Consider the following 12,603-nt stretch of genomic DNA (forward strand, 5'->3'; position numbering starts at 1 on the left):
AAAGAGAATTAATTTTGGTATTAATGAAATTGATTTGTTGAAGAGTTTCCTTAATTTTTAAATTTAATAATGTTTTTTTGAATTTAAATAGGGAATGAGAGAGTTGGGATTTAAGGGAATATGATGTATGAAAATGTTTAAAGCTATTGTCAATAGATTTAGGAAAAACTGAGTTGGATCTACATTTAAGGAGGAAAATTTTCTGTTCTGTTTTATCTGCTAGGGCTTATTTTATCGTCATTTTATATCATTATTATTATTATTTATTTTTATTATTCTTTCATGACATTTATATTATCTCTATATAATTTTTTTTCTTTTTTTTTTCCTTTCCCTGTATTGTTTTTATATGCATCTCCTGTACTTTTTTAGCTTTATATTTTACGTATTTTTATAAAGAAATTTTTACTCTTGCCACTGTTACTTGTTTTTATTCTTATCATTGTATCTTATCTTTGTATTTTTATTCTTATCATTGTATCTTATCTTTGTATTTTTATTCTTATCATTGTATCTTATCTTTGTATTTTTATTCTTATCATTGTATCATTTTGTATCTTTTTAGCCCTGATGAAGCACTGCAAAGTGGAGCGAAACGTTGGAAAATAAATAGTTGTAAACTATTTTTGTTTCACTTTTGACTGCAACCCTGACCATCTTCTTATATATAAAAAATCTAGTATTTATATAAAATAAATAAATCTGTACTGCTACAACCCATGAAGGGTCAGAGGTGCAGTATTTTGTAAAAAGCACTATTACTAGACCAACAGTTGTACAAGGAGGTGATATGGTCAGAATCACACTTGACCACAAGTTTATTTCCCTATTAAAGGTAACAACTTTATGAGGCTGGGTGGACCCTGACCTCCACAGCATTGACTCATTGCTACAGTAACAGAATACATAAGTTGCTGTTACAGCCAAATTATAAAAAGTCAAATGTCAAAAAATAATAATAGGTTTGTTCCAAGACAAGTTAAATTTTATCAAACGGGTGGAAGCTTGCACAGTACAGTTTTTTAATCCAAATCCTGTATACCACATGCAAAATAGTTTTGAGTTGGCTAGAAAAAAGGATAATCTTTATGGTGTTAACTTTTTATTGTAGGGTGTATGTGAGCAAAAGTAATTTTAAAGTAAACAACATAAAAAATATTAAAATGAGGTAAACAATAAAATCCTTTTCTCTTTCTGACCCTCAATACCACCAGACCAACATACAACTTATTAAACAGATCCTATTCAACAACAATTTCCCTCACAAAGTTACAAACAAACTACTTGATTCTTACATTAACCGTGTTACTCCAGTCCCTCCTGTTCTCAACCCACTCCACCCCTTTTTTAGTACAGGTCCCTCCCTTATATCCCCATTCTTGCTGACAATGTTCAAAAATCCTTAAGATCCACTATTCCCACCCTACGTCTTGGCTCGAAGACCCACAGCAAAATTTCCTATATTTTTTCCACATTGAAAGACCCTATTCCTTTCTTACACCGTTCCAATGTAGTTTACCGGAAACCTTGTTCAACCCCATGTTGCAATTCCTTCTATATCAGCGAAACTAAAAACCAACTTAAGAACCACATTTCCCAGAACAAAACTTCTATCAACTCCTGTAATCCACTTGCCTCGCCTATAAATTATCAGAATACGCCTTAAACCTGAATCATACTTTTAATTTCAACAATCCTTCAATTCTTACCACTGTCCCCAACCATAAAAAAAGTCTTATCTGAGAGTCCATTTACATAAATTTAACGGAGAATTCCGTCAATCGTAAATTTGGTACAGACTGCACCTCCCTTGCATACCGACACATTTTGAACATAATAAAACCCTCATAATACTTCTTTTCTCTTTGTTCTACATTTCAGAAGCCCACTTTCTTGTCATGTCTTTTATTTTTGTTTTTCTAAATTCTCACCCCATATTTAATTATTTTTATATTTACTATCTTACTATTATTCATTTATATTCATGTATCTTATTTTTTAATTTATATTCATATGTTACCTACTTAAGTGTACTTATATTAATTACTTTATTATTAATTTTCTGTATATAATTTACATATCTCTGTATCCCCACTCATTTGGTATATTGTCTTTCTTAATCACTTACATATATTGAATCCCATTATTTTAACTTTATTTCTTCTTTGTTTTTCTATCCATGGATTTTTTTTTTTTTTAATTTATTTTATTTTATAATTTTGTACATATTTCTTCTCCCCCTCTATTATGTATATTATCATTTATTGTTTATCTAATTTTAATATTTTTTACATTGTTTACTTTTAAATTATTTTCGTTATTATGTGACGTACTTAACTGCCATCCCAACTCCTCCCAATACAAACGTTTCATTCGGACTTTAAATTCTGTCTCATTAATTTTCATTTGATTTTATTCTTTTCCCTTTTCATCTCTTAATTTGTACTTTTTTAATATTTCTTCTCTTATTTTTATCTCTTATCTATCTATTACTATTACTGTTTTCATTTATTGTTTAAAACCTTTAATTTTTCTTATTAAATTTTACGTTTCATTGTATACCCCTGTTCTTTTCCACTAATTTTTTTTTCTTTTTTTGTAACTATGTCAAGTGTTTGTACCTTTTTTAGCCCTTACAAAGCCATGGAGCGAAACATTGGCTCAAATAAAAATAGTACATCCATTTACTATTTGAGTTTTATTTGACCGCACCCAGATTATATTCCATTCATTGATACACACGGTCAATCAGCAATCTTCCAATACATAAAAATTAACTAAAACTCTTACTGCACTGAATTGAAGATCTTTTGCTAGTGAATGGAGCTGCTATACTGGCATCACCCAGTTTTACGATTGGGGCCTGCTCACTTTCCTCAATCTCTTTCAACATTCGCTGAATTTTCTCTTGAGTTGAATTGACAGAATTCTAAAATATTGTCATTATATAAGATTAGACTTCATAAATAAACACTTAAAATTCAAAACTATAAATCTTTTTATACTTACAGCTCTTTGATCGTTACTTCCCCTCTGAGGCATAGTCAATTTCTCTGTTAGGTTTCTTACCTTTTCTTTTTCTTTTTCTATTTTCTTCTTGTCGAACTTTGGTTCAGGTGCATTGGCTAGGATAGCAACACCTTAAAATTAGATGAACTAATTAAATTTGCATCAAATGATCAAGGATCATAATAAAATAGTTTTACAGAGAGTTACTATTTTAATATTATTTAGTTATAATGTTTCGAGACTTTACTCACATGTACAAAACTAAAACTATAATTTTAAACGAGCCAACTTAACTTCTTAGTCAACTTAATCCTGCTTGTATTATATTTTAACTTTGTAATATACAATTAAACTAAAAATTAATTGAACTAAGAGTTAAGTAAATATTATTAAATTTTTTGTAAAATGTTCCTTTTCATTTTCACTCTTATTTTCTTGCATGATGATAATTTTATTTAATATGGAACTTTCTGTACACTATTTACACTCATCTTTTTCCCTTAATATGTAAATTCCAATTTAATTTGTTTCATATCTTAATAAATATTATTATCTCAAATTTTCTAAATAATGTTTAGATATAAAATGAATTATACAGATATTAGCATAAAAGAATCCAAGAAAAAGTGAACAGAATTGTAATAAGGAAAACAAATGAGAACAATGTTTGTTAATAAAAACGTTTTGTTTCCAGTAAAAAGGGTTTGTTATGGTGATAGGGAAAGAGGAGCTGGAGAGATGGTAGGTGAGCTCCCTTCTCTTACTGGCTAACTCATTTTAGACTTACTATACTAATACTGACACTGTTTAAGATCGCATTATTAGTATAGCAGAATTCTCCTACATAGGAATTGTTGATTGTGTTTTCGACGATGCTATTTCCAAATTTACTATAGCATTTTCAATTGCACTTGCACATTTCAATTTATTGTTTCTTTTGGATTTTGCTTCAATATAGAGATCGTTAATAAGATTTTCGAAGATCCTGATTATATTTTTTACATTGGATTTTTTTATCACATAGAAGCATTTTGATTTATTGTTACTCTTAGAGTTTTTTATGATATGGAAATCTTTTATTAGGTTTTTAATCTAATAAACAGTCCCTATATCCAAGAAAACTTTAACAGTAACAATAAATCAAAATGCCCAAGCTTAGTAAAAAATCAAATTAATAAAACAGAACTAAGATCCTTGTGAAAACCTATTTAAAGATCCCGTTATTGCACAAAACTCCAAAATTAATAATAAATCGAAATCTGCAGGCATGATTGCAAATTAAATTAAGAAAGCAGAATCAGGACCCCTAAAAATGATAATAAACGGATGGAGTGGAATATGAGCTCACTTATCTTGGAATATAATGCAAAAGGAGAAATGGATCCACAACATACCTAGGGTTCGAAAATAGATGTATTGCTGAATACAGATGATGATGACTTATTGAATGGAGAAGTAATTTTAAATTATTTTAGATATCTTTATCCTAAAAAATTTCCAGTACATGATAAAATCTCAACTGATATTTTCTAGCAAATCACAATTATCCTTCCGGAAGTAATCTGTTATCATAATCAGAAAATCTAGGATACGATTCCAAACCCTGGATTGATAAATATAATAGGTCTATTACAGTTCTAACTGGTATGGGAGAAGACAATAGATGAACTAATTAAGAACCAACTTCTGCATCACTTGATAAAACCTAAAATTCTAAATTATTTAAAAAAATTTCTAACCACTTCATTATAAACAAGTAATGAACACTTAAATATGTAATAATTCACACATTGTAAAAAAATAAAATATTTTTGGGGTTATAAAATGAAATATTATAATTATAACGTACTACACAAAATTATTTACTAACTGCCATTAATAAAAATCATTATGACCAGAGATAATTTGTTTTGTAGACAACACAGGATAGGAATTGTTGGATGGTATGCCAATTAAATATATGAAAACTCTCAGAATAAAACATACAAACAGTTCAACAATACCTGATGATCTATATACTTGGCCAACTAATTAGTTTATTTTTAAGGAAATATTTTTTTAACATACAAAAGTTTCTAATTACAACATAGGAAATTGTCATTTTAAAGAACATTATTAAAATTAGACTTTAAATTTAATTATCATGCAATATATCACAAGACAATTTAACAAAATAAAAATAAATCATATACCACAATCAGCATGCTTGAGAGCACCAACATCATTTGTACCATCACCACACATGAGAGTTGTGAAACCTAGAGCTTTCAGGCTGACGATGACAAACTCCTTCTGTTTAGGGGCCACACGAGCAAACACAGCAGTGTGTGGAAGAAGCTCCATAAGAAGGTGCTCGTTGGTTTCTTGTAGGTATGCCAATGCCTACAATAAATCATTTTTCATTTTAAGACTAAATATTTAGTTTCATTTGATAATATGATTAAGAAATAATAACCCAGTGAAGATAGCTAAAAAAAAGAAAAGAAAAGCTGGATTGCATAAGGTGGTATAAATTTGATTTTTGAGTAAATTGTATATATTTCTCACTTTCTTTAAAAATTAAATTTTTCCCCTTGCACATTTTCCAGCATAGTTCCAACTGTCAGCACCTGCTGGAGCAAACGCTACCAATTTTGATGGAGAGGTAGCTGCAATTACTCTAGCTCTAGAAAAGATTACTCACGCCTGCGCAAAGAAGATAGTTCTGCTGTCGGATTCTAGGGCAGCACTGCTGGCAATAGCGTCTGAACGTCCCTCAACTAACGCTAGAATTCTCGCATGCCGGAAATCCATAGAATGTAAAAGAGAAATACTTAAAGCATTGGTAATGCAGTGGATTCCAGCCCATTGTGGTATACCTGGGAATGAGGAGGTGGATCGACTTGCACGGTTAGGGGCTAGCCAACCACAGCCGCTTCTCCCTATCACCATGGACATGGCGAAAGAAATAGCCCGAAGCGCCATCACTGGAAGAGCAGAGGAAAGGAGTAGAGGAGAATGTGGGGGCAAGAACTGGGCGTCATTGCTAGATCCTAAGAGGCGCTCCATTGGATTTACCAAGAGTGGTGTCTTCAGGTTGGCTACTGGACATACAGCATCTATTTGCGTCACCACCTGAAGAGAATAGGAATGACTGAATCTTCGGACTGCGTCCAGTGTGGAGTTGGTGAGATGACTAGCGATCACGTATTTGCATGTGCGGCAATGGCGGACTTGACTACAGATGGGAGTTACATCGGCAGAGCTAAACTTTACTGGGCTGTACGAAATAAAATGTCAGAAATGCCTCCTTTGGCGTAGTAAAAAAAAAAAAAATTTCCAGCATATTGAGAAAAAAAAATGCTAAGCAAAAGCACTTCCCCCCCTCCCAGTTTTTCCTCATTAATTCACTCCCATTGAATTTTTGGCCAAAATTTGCCATTATCAATTTTAAATAACAATAATATCATTATATTGAAAAACTCACAACAGCTACTGAGACATATGAGACCATGAATTTTTGTAAAAATGCAGAAAAAAAACTTATAAAATATATAATAATTAGTGCAAATATATTTCAACAATTTTCATTCAAAATATTTAATTACACCCAAATAGATGGTGAAAAATATTGAAATAACCATTTTACTGGAATATGAAATTATCACCATTTGTTCAAAACAGTATTCCTGAATGTAAAATTATCTTAATTCCATAGTGTATGTTTTATATACATCTAGTTTGTAAGATTCGTGCAAATTTCAAAAAATTAAAACTTTTCAGAAAAGGGAAAAATTATATACATAAATCACACCTGGCCAAAACAAAAAAAATGATAATAAAAAGTAAACAAACATTAAAAAGTTAAATAACAAAACCTTAAATTAAATTGACGATTTCAGCCAAGATGATTGTGTCTCAAAATAACCTTAATAATGAAAACAATCAATAAAAAATAACATAACATTAAACTATGTTTTCATCGTCTCAATATCAAAAATATTGTCAAGTCTATAGATGAAGTATCTTATGTGAAAAATACAAGTGTGTAGTTTTTGAAATTATTTTTTCTTAAGAAATTGATTGTATTAATTCAAAAAGTTTAATAATTTAACAATAGTAGCATGGTACCAGATTATAAAATGATATATTTTGAGATGTTTTTTCCTCCATTATGAATTGAGTTGAGTGTAACATCTTGATGCTACCTGAGCACTACTACAACATTCTCTGAGCAAAATTAGCATATATATGACACATTTCTAGCAACAAACTACATTTCTGCAACTATACTACATAACTACAATATACACAAAACTGGGTAAGGAGTTTTCATCTCAAGAAAGGGTCCATTGGATTGTATAAGAAGTTTATAGTATTGTAAAAGTAAGAACCCCACAAATCACTCTCAAAGAAAACTGAACTACCCAAAAAACTGAAACTTTAGAAGGCATAGTAGCTAAAAATTTTAATTAAAAAACATTTTATAAATTGTTTTATATATATGAGAGTATGAAAAAGTAGGTACTTGAACTTCAAGTTTTTACCACAAGTTAGCAGCACATATAACCACAATGTAACAGAAAATAAAAGATTTCATCTAGCATATTTTGACCAGATCATTTGTTTGGCCAAGAAAAAGATTTGGACCAATTTATAATATATGGGCCATACCATAATTATACTGGGCGATACTACTGGAAAAACAATTTCTGTAACATACTTAAGAACTAAAATCATAACTAAGTTTCACACACCTCACCAGTAATACAAAGATCATAAGATTTGGTAATACTGATTCCTTGGGAAAGTGGAATCTCGGTTTTTTGTTCAATGTCTTCCCAATGCCAGCTTCCATTTTTCTCTTTTAAAACAAGGACACCACCAGGCTTAGATATAAACTTTAGCTCTTTAGCAACGTGACAGGCAGTCAAAGGATTGTCACCAGTTATCATCATAACCTAGAAAAAATCAAGAAAACTGAGGGTGACAATTTGGAATTGACCTAAGTTATTTAACTTTTAGAATTTGCCATATTTATTCAGCATGTTTTAAAATAACACAGGTATTATAGCATACCTAAATAAATGTAAACTTAAATATTCCAGTTGAGGAAAAACCCAATCCAGGTTTATTATTAATTTTAAGTTATTAAGGAAAACTATTATTTGGAAAGTCTAATAATAATACACTGGTAGTTTTATACATGCATAAAAACTTGTTAACAATAAATAAAAACATTATTTCATGATCATTTACTTCACTATTTAAGGAAAAAGACAATGGTAAAGCGAAACTCTTACAGGATATCTTTTCCTGGACGATGTCATCAATGTTAGGACAAACATCATACAAATTAAATGTATTTCTACAAACAATATGTTAAAAGAAACTCCTGGACATAAAAAAAACATCAAAAATGTCAAGGTAGTCTAGGGCATGTTCAAGTTTTCTGCGAACATGCTTTGACAAAAGCTCAAAATACTTTCTCGGGGATGAGATAAAATAATAAAGAAATGGTACAATTACAATTAAATTCTGGCCTCTTATTGGACACTTTTAGCTTTAAAAGCATAACTAAGAAATATAATGAGCTTTTTTAAGTTGGAACTGTAATAGCTGATGAAAGAGTTTTGATAAGCGAATCACCTTCATCTTATTGAGTACTCTCTTTTACAGCCCCAATATAAATAAAACATGAGTGTGATAATTATCAAATACAAGAATAAGGTTTGTTTTTATTAGCAACTGAGAGACTTAATTTGCTTTAGGAATCCTAGAAGCAGTATTGGACGATATGAGAAATTACAGATAGACATGGGATCATTAACATATAAAGGACTCAAGGAAAAATTCAGTGAATAACCTCACCATATGAAGACAAGACGATAAAATGATTCCTAAAAGAACCATGAATAGTAACTGAGTGAGCAACAAAGGAAAAACTAATTAGTATAGGAAGAATGAACATAATTAGAAAGAGAAGAAACAAAGTAGTCAAAGATCAAAACAAGGTACTCACAAAGTGTGATGAGGTGATGATTTCTTTGATGACAGCTTTAGAATCATTCTTCAGGGGGCAGGTGATGATAATAAAGCCAGCAAAAGTCAGACCTGACTCCACATCATCTCTGGTGAGCTCTCGAAGCTGTTGGTGAGAGAGATGGCCAAGCTGCCTCCAGCCAAGTGCTAAGACTCTTGCACCTCTGCGGGAAAGAGATAGGTAGATGTTGTCATAGTTCTCAGGAGCATCTACAAACTAACAATACAGACCAATTAACTAATGGTTAAACTACTACAACATTTAACATTACATACTTTTTAACAGAATCAAAAAATGCTAGAAGTTTATGGTGAAATTAATTATATATTAATCAATAAAAAAATATAAAATATTTCAGAAACATTATGCTTAGCCTAACAAAAAATGTCTTGTGTTTAGATTTTGAATTATTCATAAAATTAATGAATCATTAATTCATGAATAGGTTTGTTTTAATTTTTTTTTCTTTTCTGTTTTGTAGGAAATTTAATTGACTTTAAAGTCTAAGGGGCTCCTCTAAAATGGTTGAATCTTTTGGCAACTGCAAACCCAAAATTTGACCCAATTACAATACTTTATTTTGAAGTGTTGTTCTTCTCACAATGTAAGCAACCACGCTTCTTACTGTAAAGAATAATAGGAAGTATAGTAGTTTCATGAGAGTTAAAAGTAAACAAGACAATGATGCTGAAAGAAAAGATTGACACCTTTAACTCATTTGCATTCATTCTTAACACCAAAAATTGTTTTAAAATATGAAAAATAAAAGCCATATTGCATAAGTTAATAATTCTAACTTCATTATAGATAAACAAAATAAGAGGAATGAAATCTAATTATTTTGAACATGATAATATTTGAAATGCTTATGACATTATGCCACATAGCAATTATCACATTGATAAAATGTGACTGTTTTGTAACATTATTAAACTTTTAATTTTTTAAATAAATTAAAGGCTTCAAAAATTTAAGCCATTATAAATTAAAAATAGACAATTTTAAATATCAATTAAAAACTTGGATGAAAACAGATATTTCAAAAATTTTAAACTTCACTCACTATACCTAATATAATTTATATATTATATTAGTATACAGTGTATAGTATATAGTATTATAATAATAATATAATAAAAAAAAAACACCACAATACAACAGGTGGGTCTAGTAACAATTATTTGTCTATCATGTCTATTGTATATGATATAAATAATACGATAAATCATATACATTCAATATAATGCATTTATTACTGGCTTTATTTGTTTATGTGGAATTAGATTAAACAATCTAAAAAAAATAAAAACAAATCTGTAACACTAAAACATAAGACAAATAAATATTACGATAGATCCCTCTGACCCACCAGCTACACTGTGGGTTCAATTTTTAATTAATAAGTATTGAACAGAAATATTTCAACCATTGGTTTGAGAGTTTCTGGGGCCCCTTTGACAGCAGCAATATAGGTGGTCTCTGAAGCACCTGGTTGGGTGTAACCTGCAATGACTGACATTCTCTTGAGACTAGAAGAGAAGTGATGACGAGTAAAAATCTTTAAGCCAGGTGATTTAAACCTCTTAGGTATAACAGCGTCTCCTTAAAAATCAAAATGATTCAACATAAAATTAAACATGATAAAATTATAAAAAAAAACACAAATCAATAAAAGGTAATGACAAAGGATTTGTTTTGTTTTTTTATATTATTAGATTCATATTAGATATTTTTTTTTTAGATAACTCAAAAACAGTGTATGATATTATTAGCAAAATAAAAGAAGATTAAACTCCATACAGATTTGTATATATAATTCTCTTCTTATCAGTCATAATGTCTAAGATATCCACAGGTAAATATGGATAATTTTTTGAAAGAGTGGTTTTATAACAATGGAGATGTTTCAACAAAATCATAGCAGCCGTTTCAGTGCTCCAGGCTATAGAAAAACACAATTTCCTACAATATTACAGTTAATTTAGGACATAGGCATCAGAAACTGAAACTTTACAAAATAATAAAGTAAGCAACACAATCAATCAATTGGGAAGAGCTGTGGTGGTGCAAAAAATATTCAAGTCTGCAGAACATCATAAAAAAAGAAAATGGTAAAAGAGGGAGAAAAAAGTAGTGACCCCCAAAAAGGAATTTCTCAAACACCAAATTCTCATACATACTTTAAACTCTCCAACTCAATTTGGAAGGGTGTTCTTTGGAAATGGATAACCTTTTGACTGGAACTCACAACCATTGTTATGGAAATACCTAGGAAACCACCCTGCTTTGGAACAAGAAAAGAGTAGTATTCACCCACTGAGCATTAAATATTTGAATTTAAGATAACATTGTATTTTCCTTCTATATTCATAACATAATATGATTCAAACAGAAATACTGACCTAGGAATATTTTTTAATTAGTATGAATAATTATTAAATATGGTATAACAATTGCAATTTATCATATATAGATCATACACTGACTCTCAACTATTTCTTCTTTTGAGGCAATTTCTATTTAGTTCTCACCAAGAGACAGATCACCTTGAAGGCCTAGTCGAATCAGGGCACGTCAGCTTTCAGATCGTTAAGTGACCATTTTGGCTATCATCAATCAGTCATTTTTATTCAACTCCAAATAGTGAGGAATATCAACCAAACAAGATGAAATATGGTTAAACCAGCCATTCTTTAAACATCAAATGGACACCATTGGAGCACACTCCTCCATATCAGCGTTTTCATGCTAGGGGATGCCTTGCAGTGATTCACTAATTAAGATTGGCTCATGTATTATTTTAATTAATCAAAATTATGATTTTAGCTTTGAATACACAGAAAAAGGAAGTCATACAAATATATCAGGTAGCTTTATAAATGCCTAGCAGCCACATTATATGTGAAGTATCATATCAACTAAAACAGTCCATTTTCACAAATTCCAAGCAACCATGATGTATGCAGACCAGGCATATAGTGAACAAAAAATAAGAGGGTAATTGTGCAGCTAACTATTTTCAGATCATCAAGTGAAAGTAATATTTACCTCATATTTATATTTTCTAGTAAATCATATTTCCATTTCAATCCTCATTATCTTTCATTTTTGACCAATGTTGATTAAATTAATCTTTGTATAACATTTGCTTGTCATTGTCATTTAAGCACTTTCTATTTTATATAAATTCAAACAACCGCAGTTTAAATATTTGATCAATGAATTCTGATGTTTTGATTATTGGAGAAGTTTGTCGGGGGGTGCGGTCAGCAAAGAACAACATAAATAAACAAAACCATATTTATTAATTTTATGCCGACGTTTCGACCTCAGTTTCAGGTCAGATCTATAGAACAAAAGAGATAACAACAACATTTAGAGAAACATAAAATTGAAAATGAATAAAAATTACAAATTTGGAATTATACAAAATATTGAATTGAATCATAAATGATAAAAAATTGATAACTGATAATTGAATAGTAAAAAAATAAAAAAAATAAATTGATTGATAATCATGGAATCAGATGGTAGTAGATTGAAAACAGTGAAAGATGAAATATAATACCATG

At 30.0% G+C, this 12,603-nt stretch overlaps 1 protein-coding gene across 2 annotated transcripts in view; it reads right to left on the reverse strand.

Moving 5' to 3' along the window:
- LOC106685723 (endoplasmic reticulum transmembrane helix translocase) overlaps nucleotides 1-12,603 on the reverse strand; it is a 62,244-nt gene that overhangs the window by 8,671 nt on the left and 40,970 nt on the right. For both annotated transcript variants that reach the window (XR_010845135.1, XM_067053435.1), the window contains exons 11-16: nucleotides 10,458-10,633; nucleotides 9,011-9,247; nucleotides 7,746-7,949; nucleotides 5,202-5,391; nucleotides 3,010-3,140; nucleotides 2,791-2,929 (exon numbers count right to left, since the gene is read on the reverse strand). Coding sequence is in view for 1 of the 2 variants with exons in the window: in XM_067053435.1 (XP_066909536.1) it covers nucleotides 2,791-2,929; nucleotides 3,010-3,140; nucleotides 5,202-5,391; nucleotides 7,746-7,949; nucleotides 9,011-9,247; nucleotides 10,458-10,633 (1,077 nt within the window). In the remaining variant the exon portion in view is untranslated. The remainder of the gene's footprint in view (nucleotides 1-2,790; nucleotides 2,930-3,009; nucleotides 3,141-5,201; nucleotides 5,392-7,745; nucleotides 7,950-9,010; nucleotides 9,248-10,457; nucleotides 10,634-12,603) is intronic.

The sequence above is a fragment of the Halyomorpha halys genome, unplaced genomic scaffold (genome assembly GCF_000696795.3).
Source record: "Halyomorpha halys isolate HHAL.00 unplaced genomic scaffold, Hhal_1.1 Scaffold726.1, whole genome shotgun sequence".
In the NCBI taxonomy this organism is placed as follows: Eukaryota; Metazoa; Arthropoda; class Insecta; order Hemiptera; family Pentatomidae; genus Halyomorpha; species Halyomorpha halys.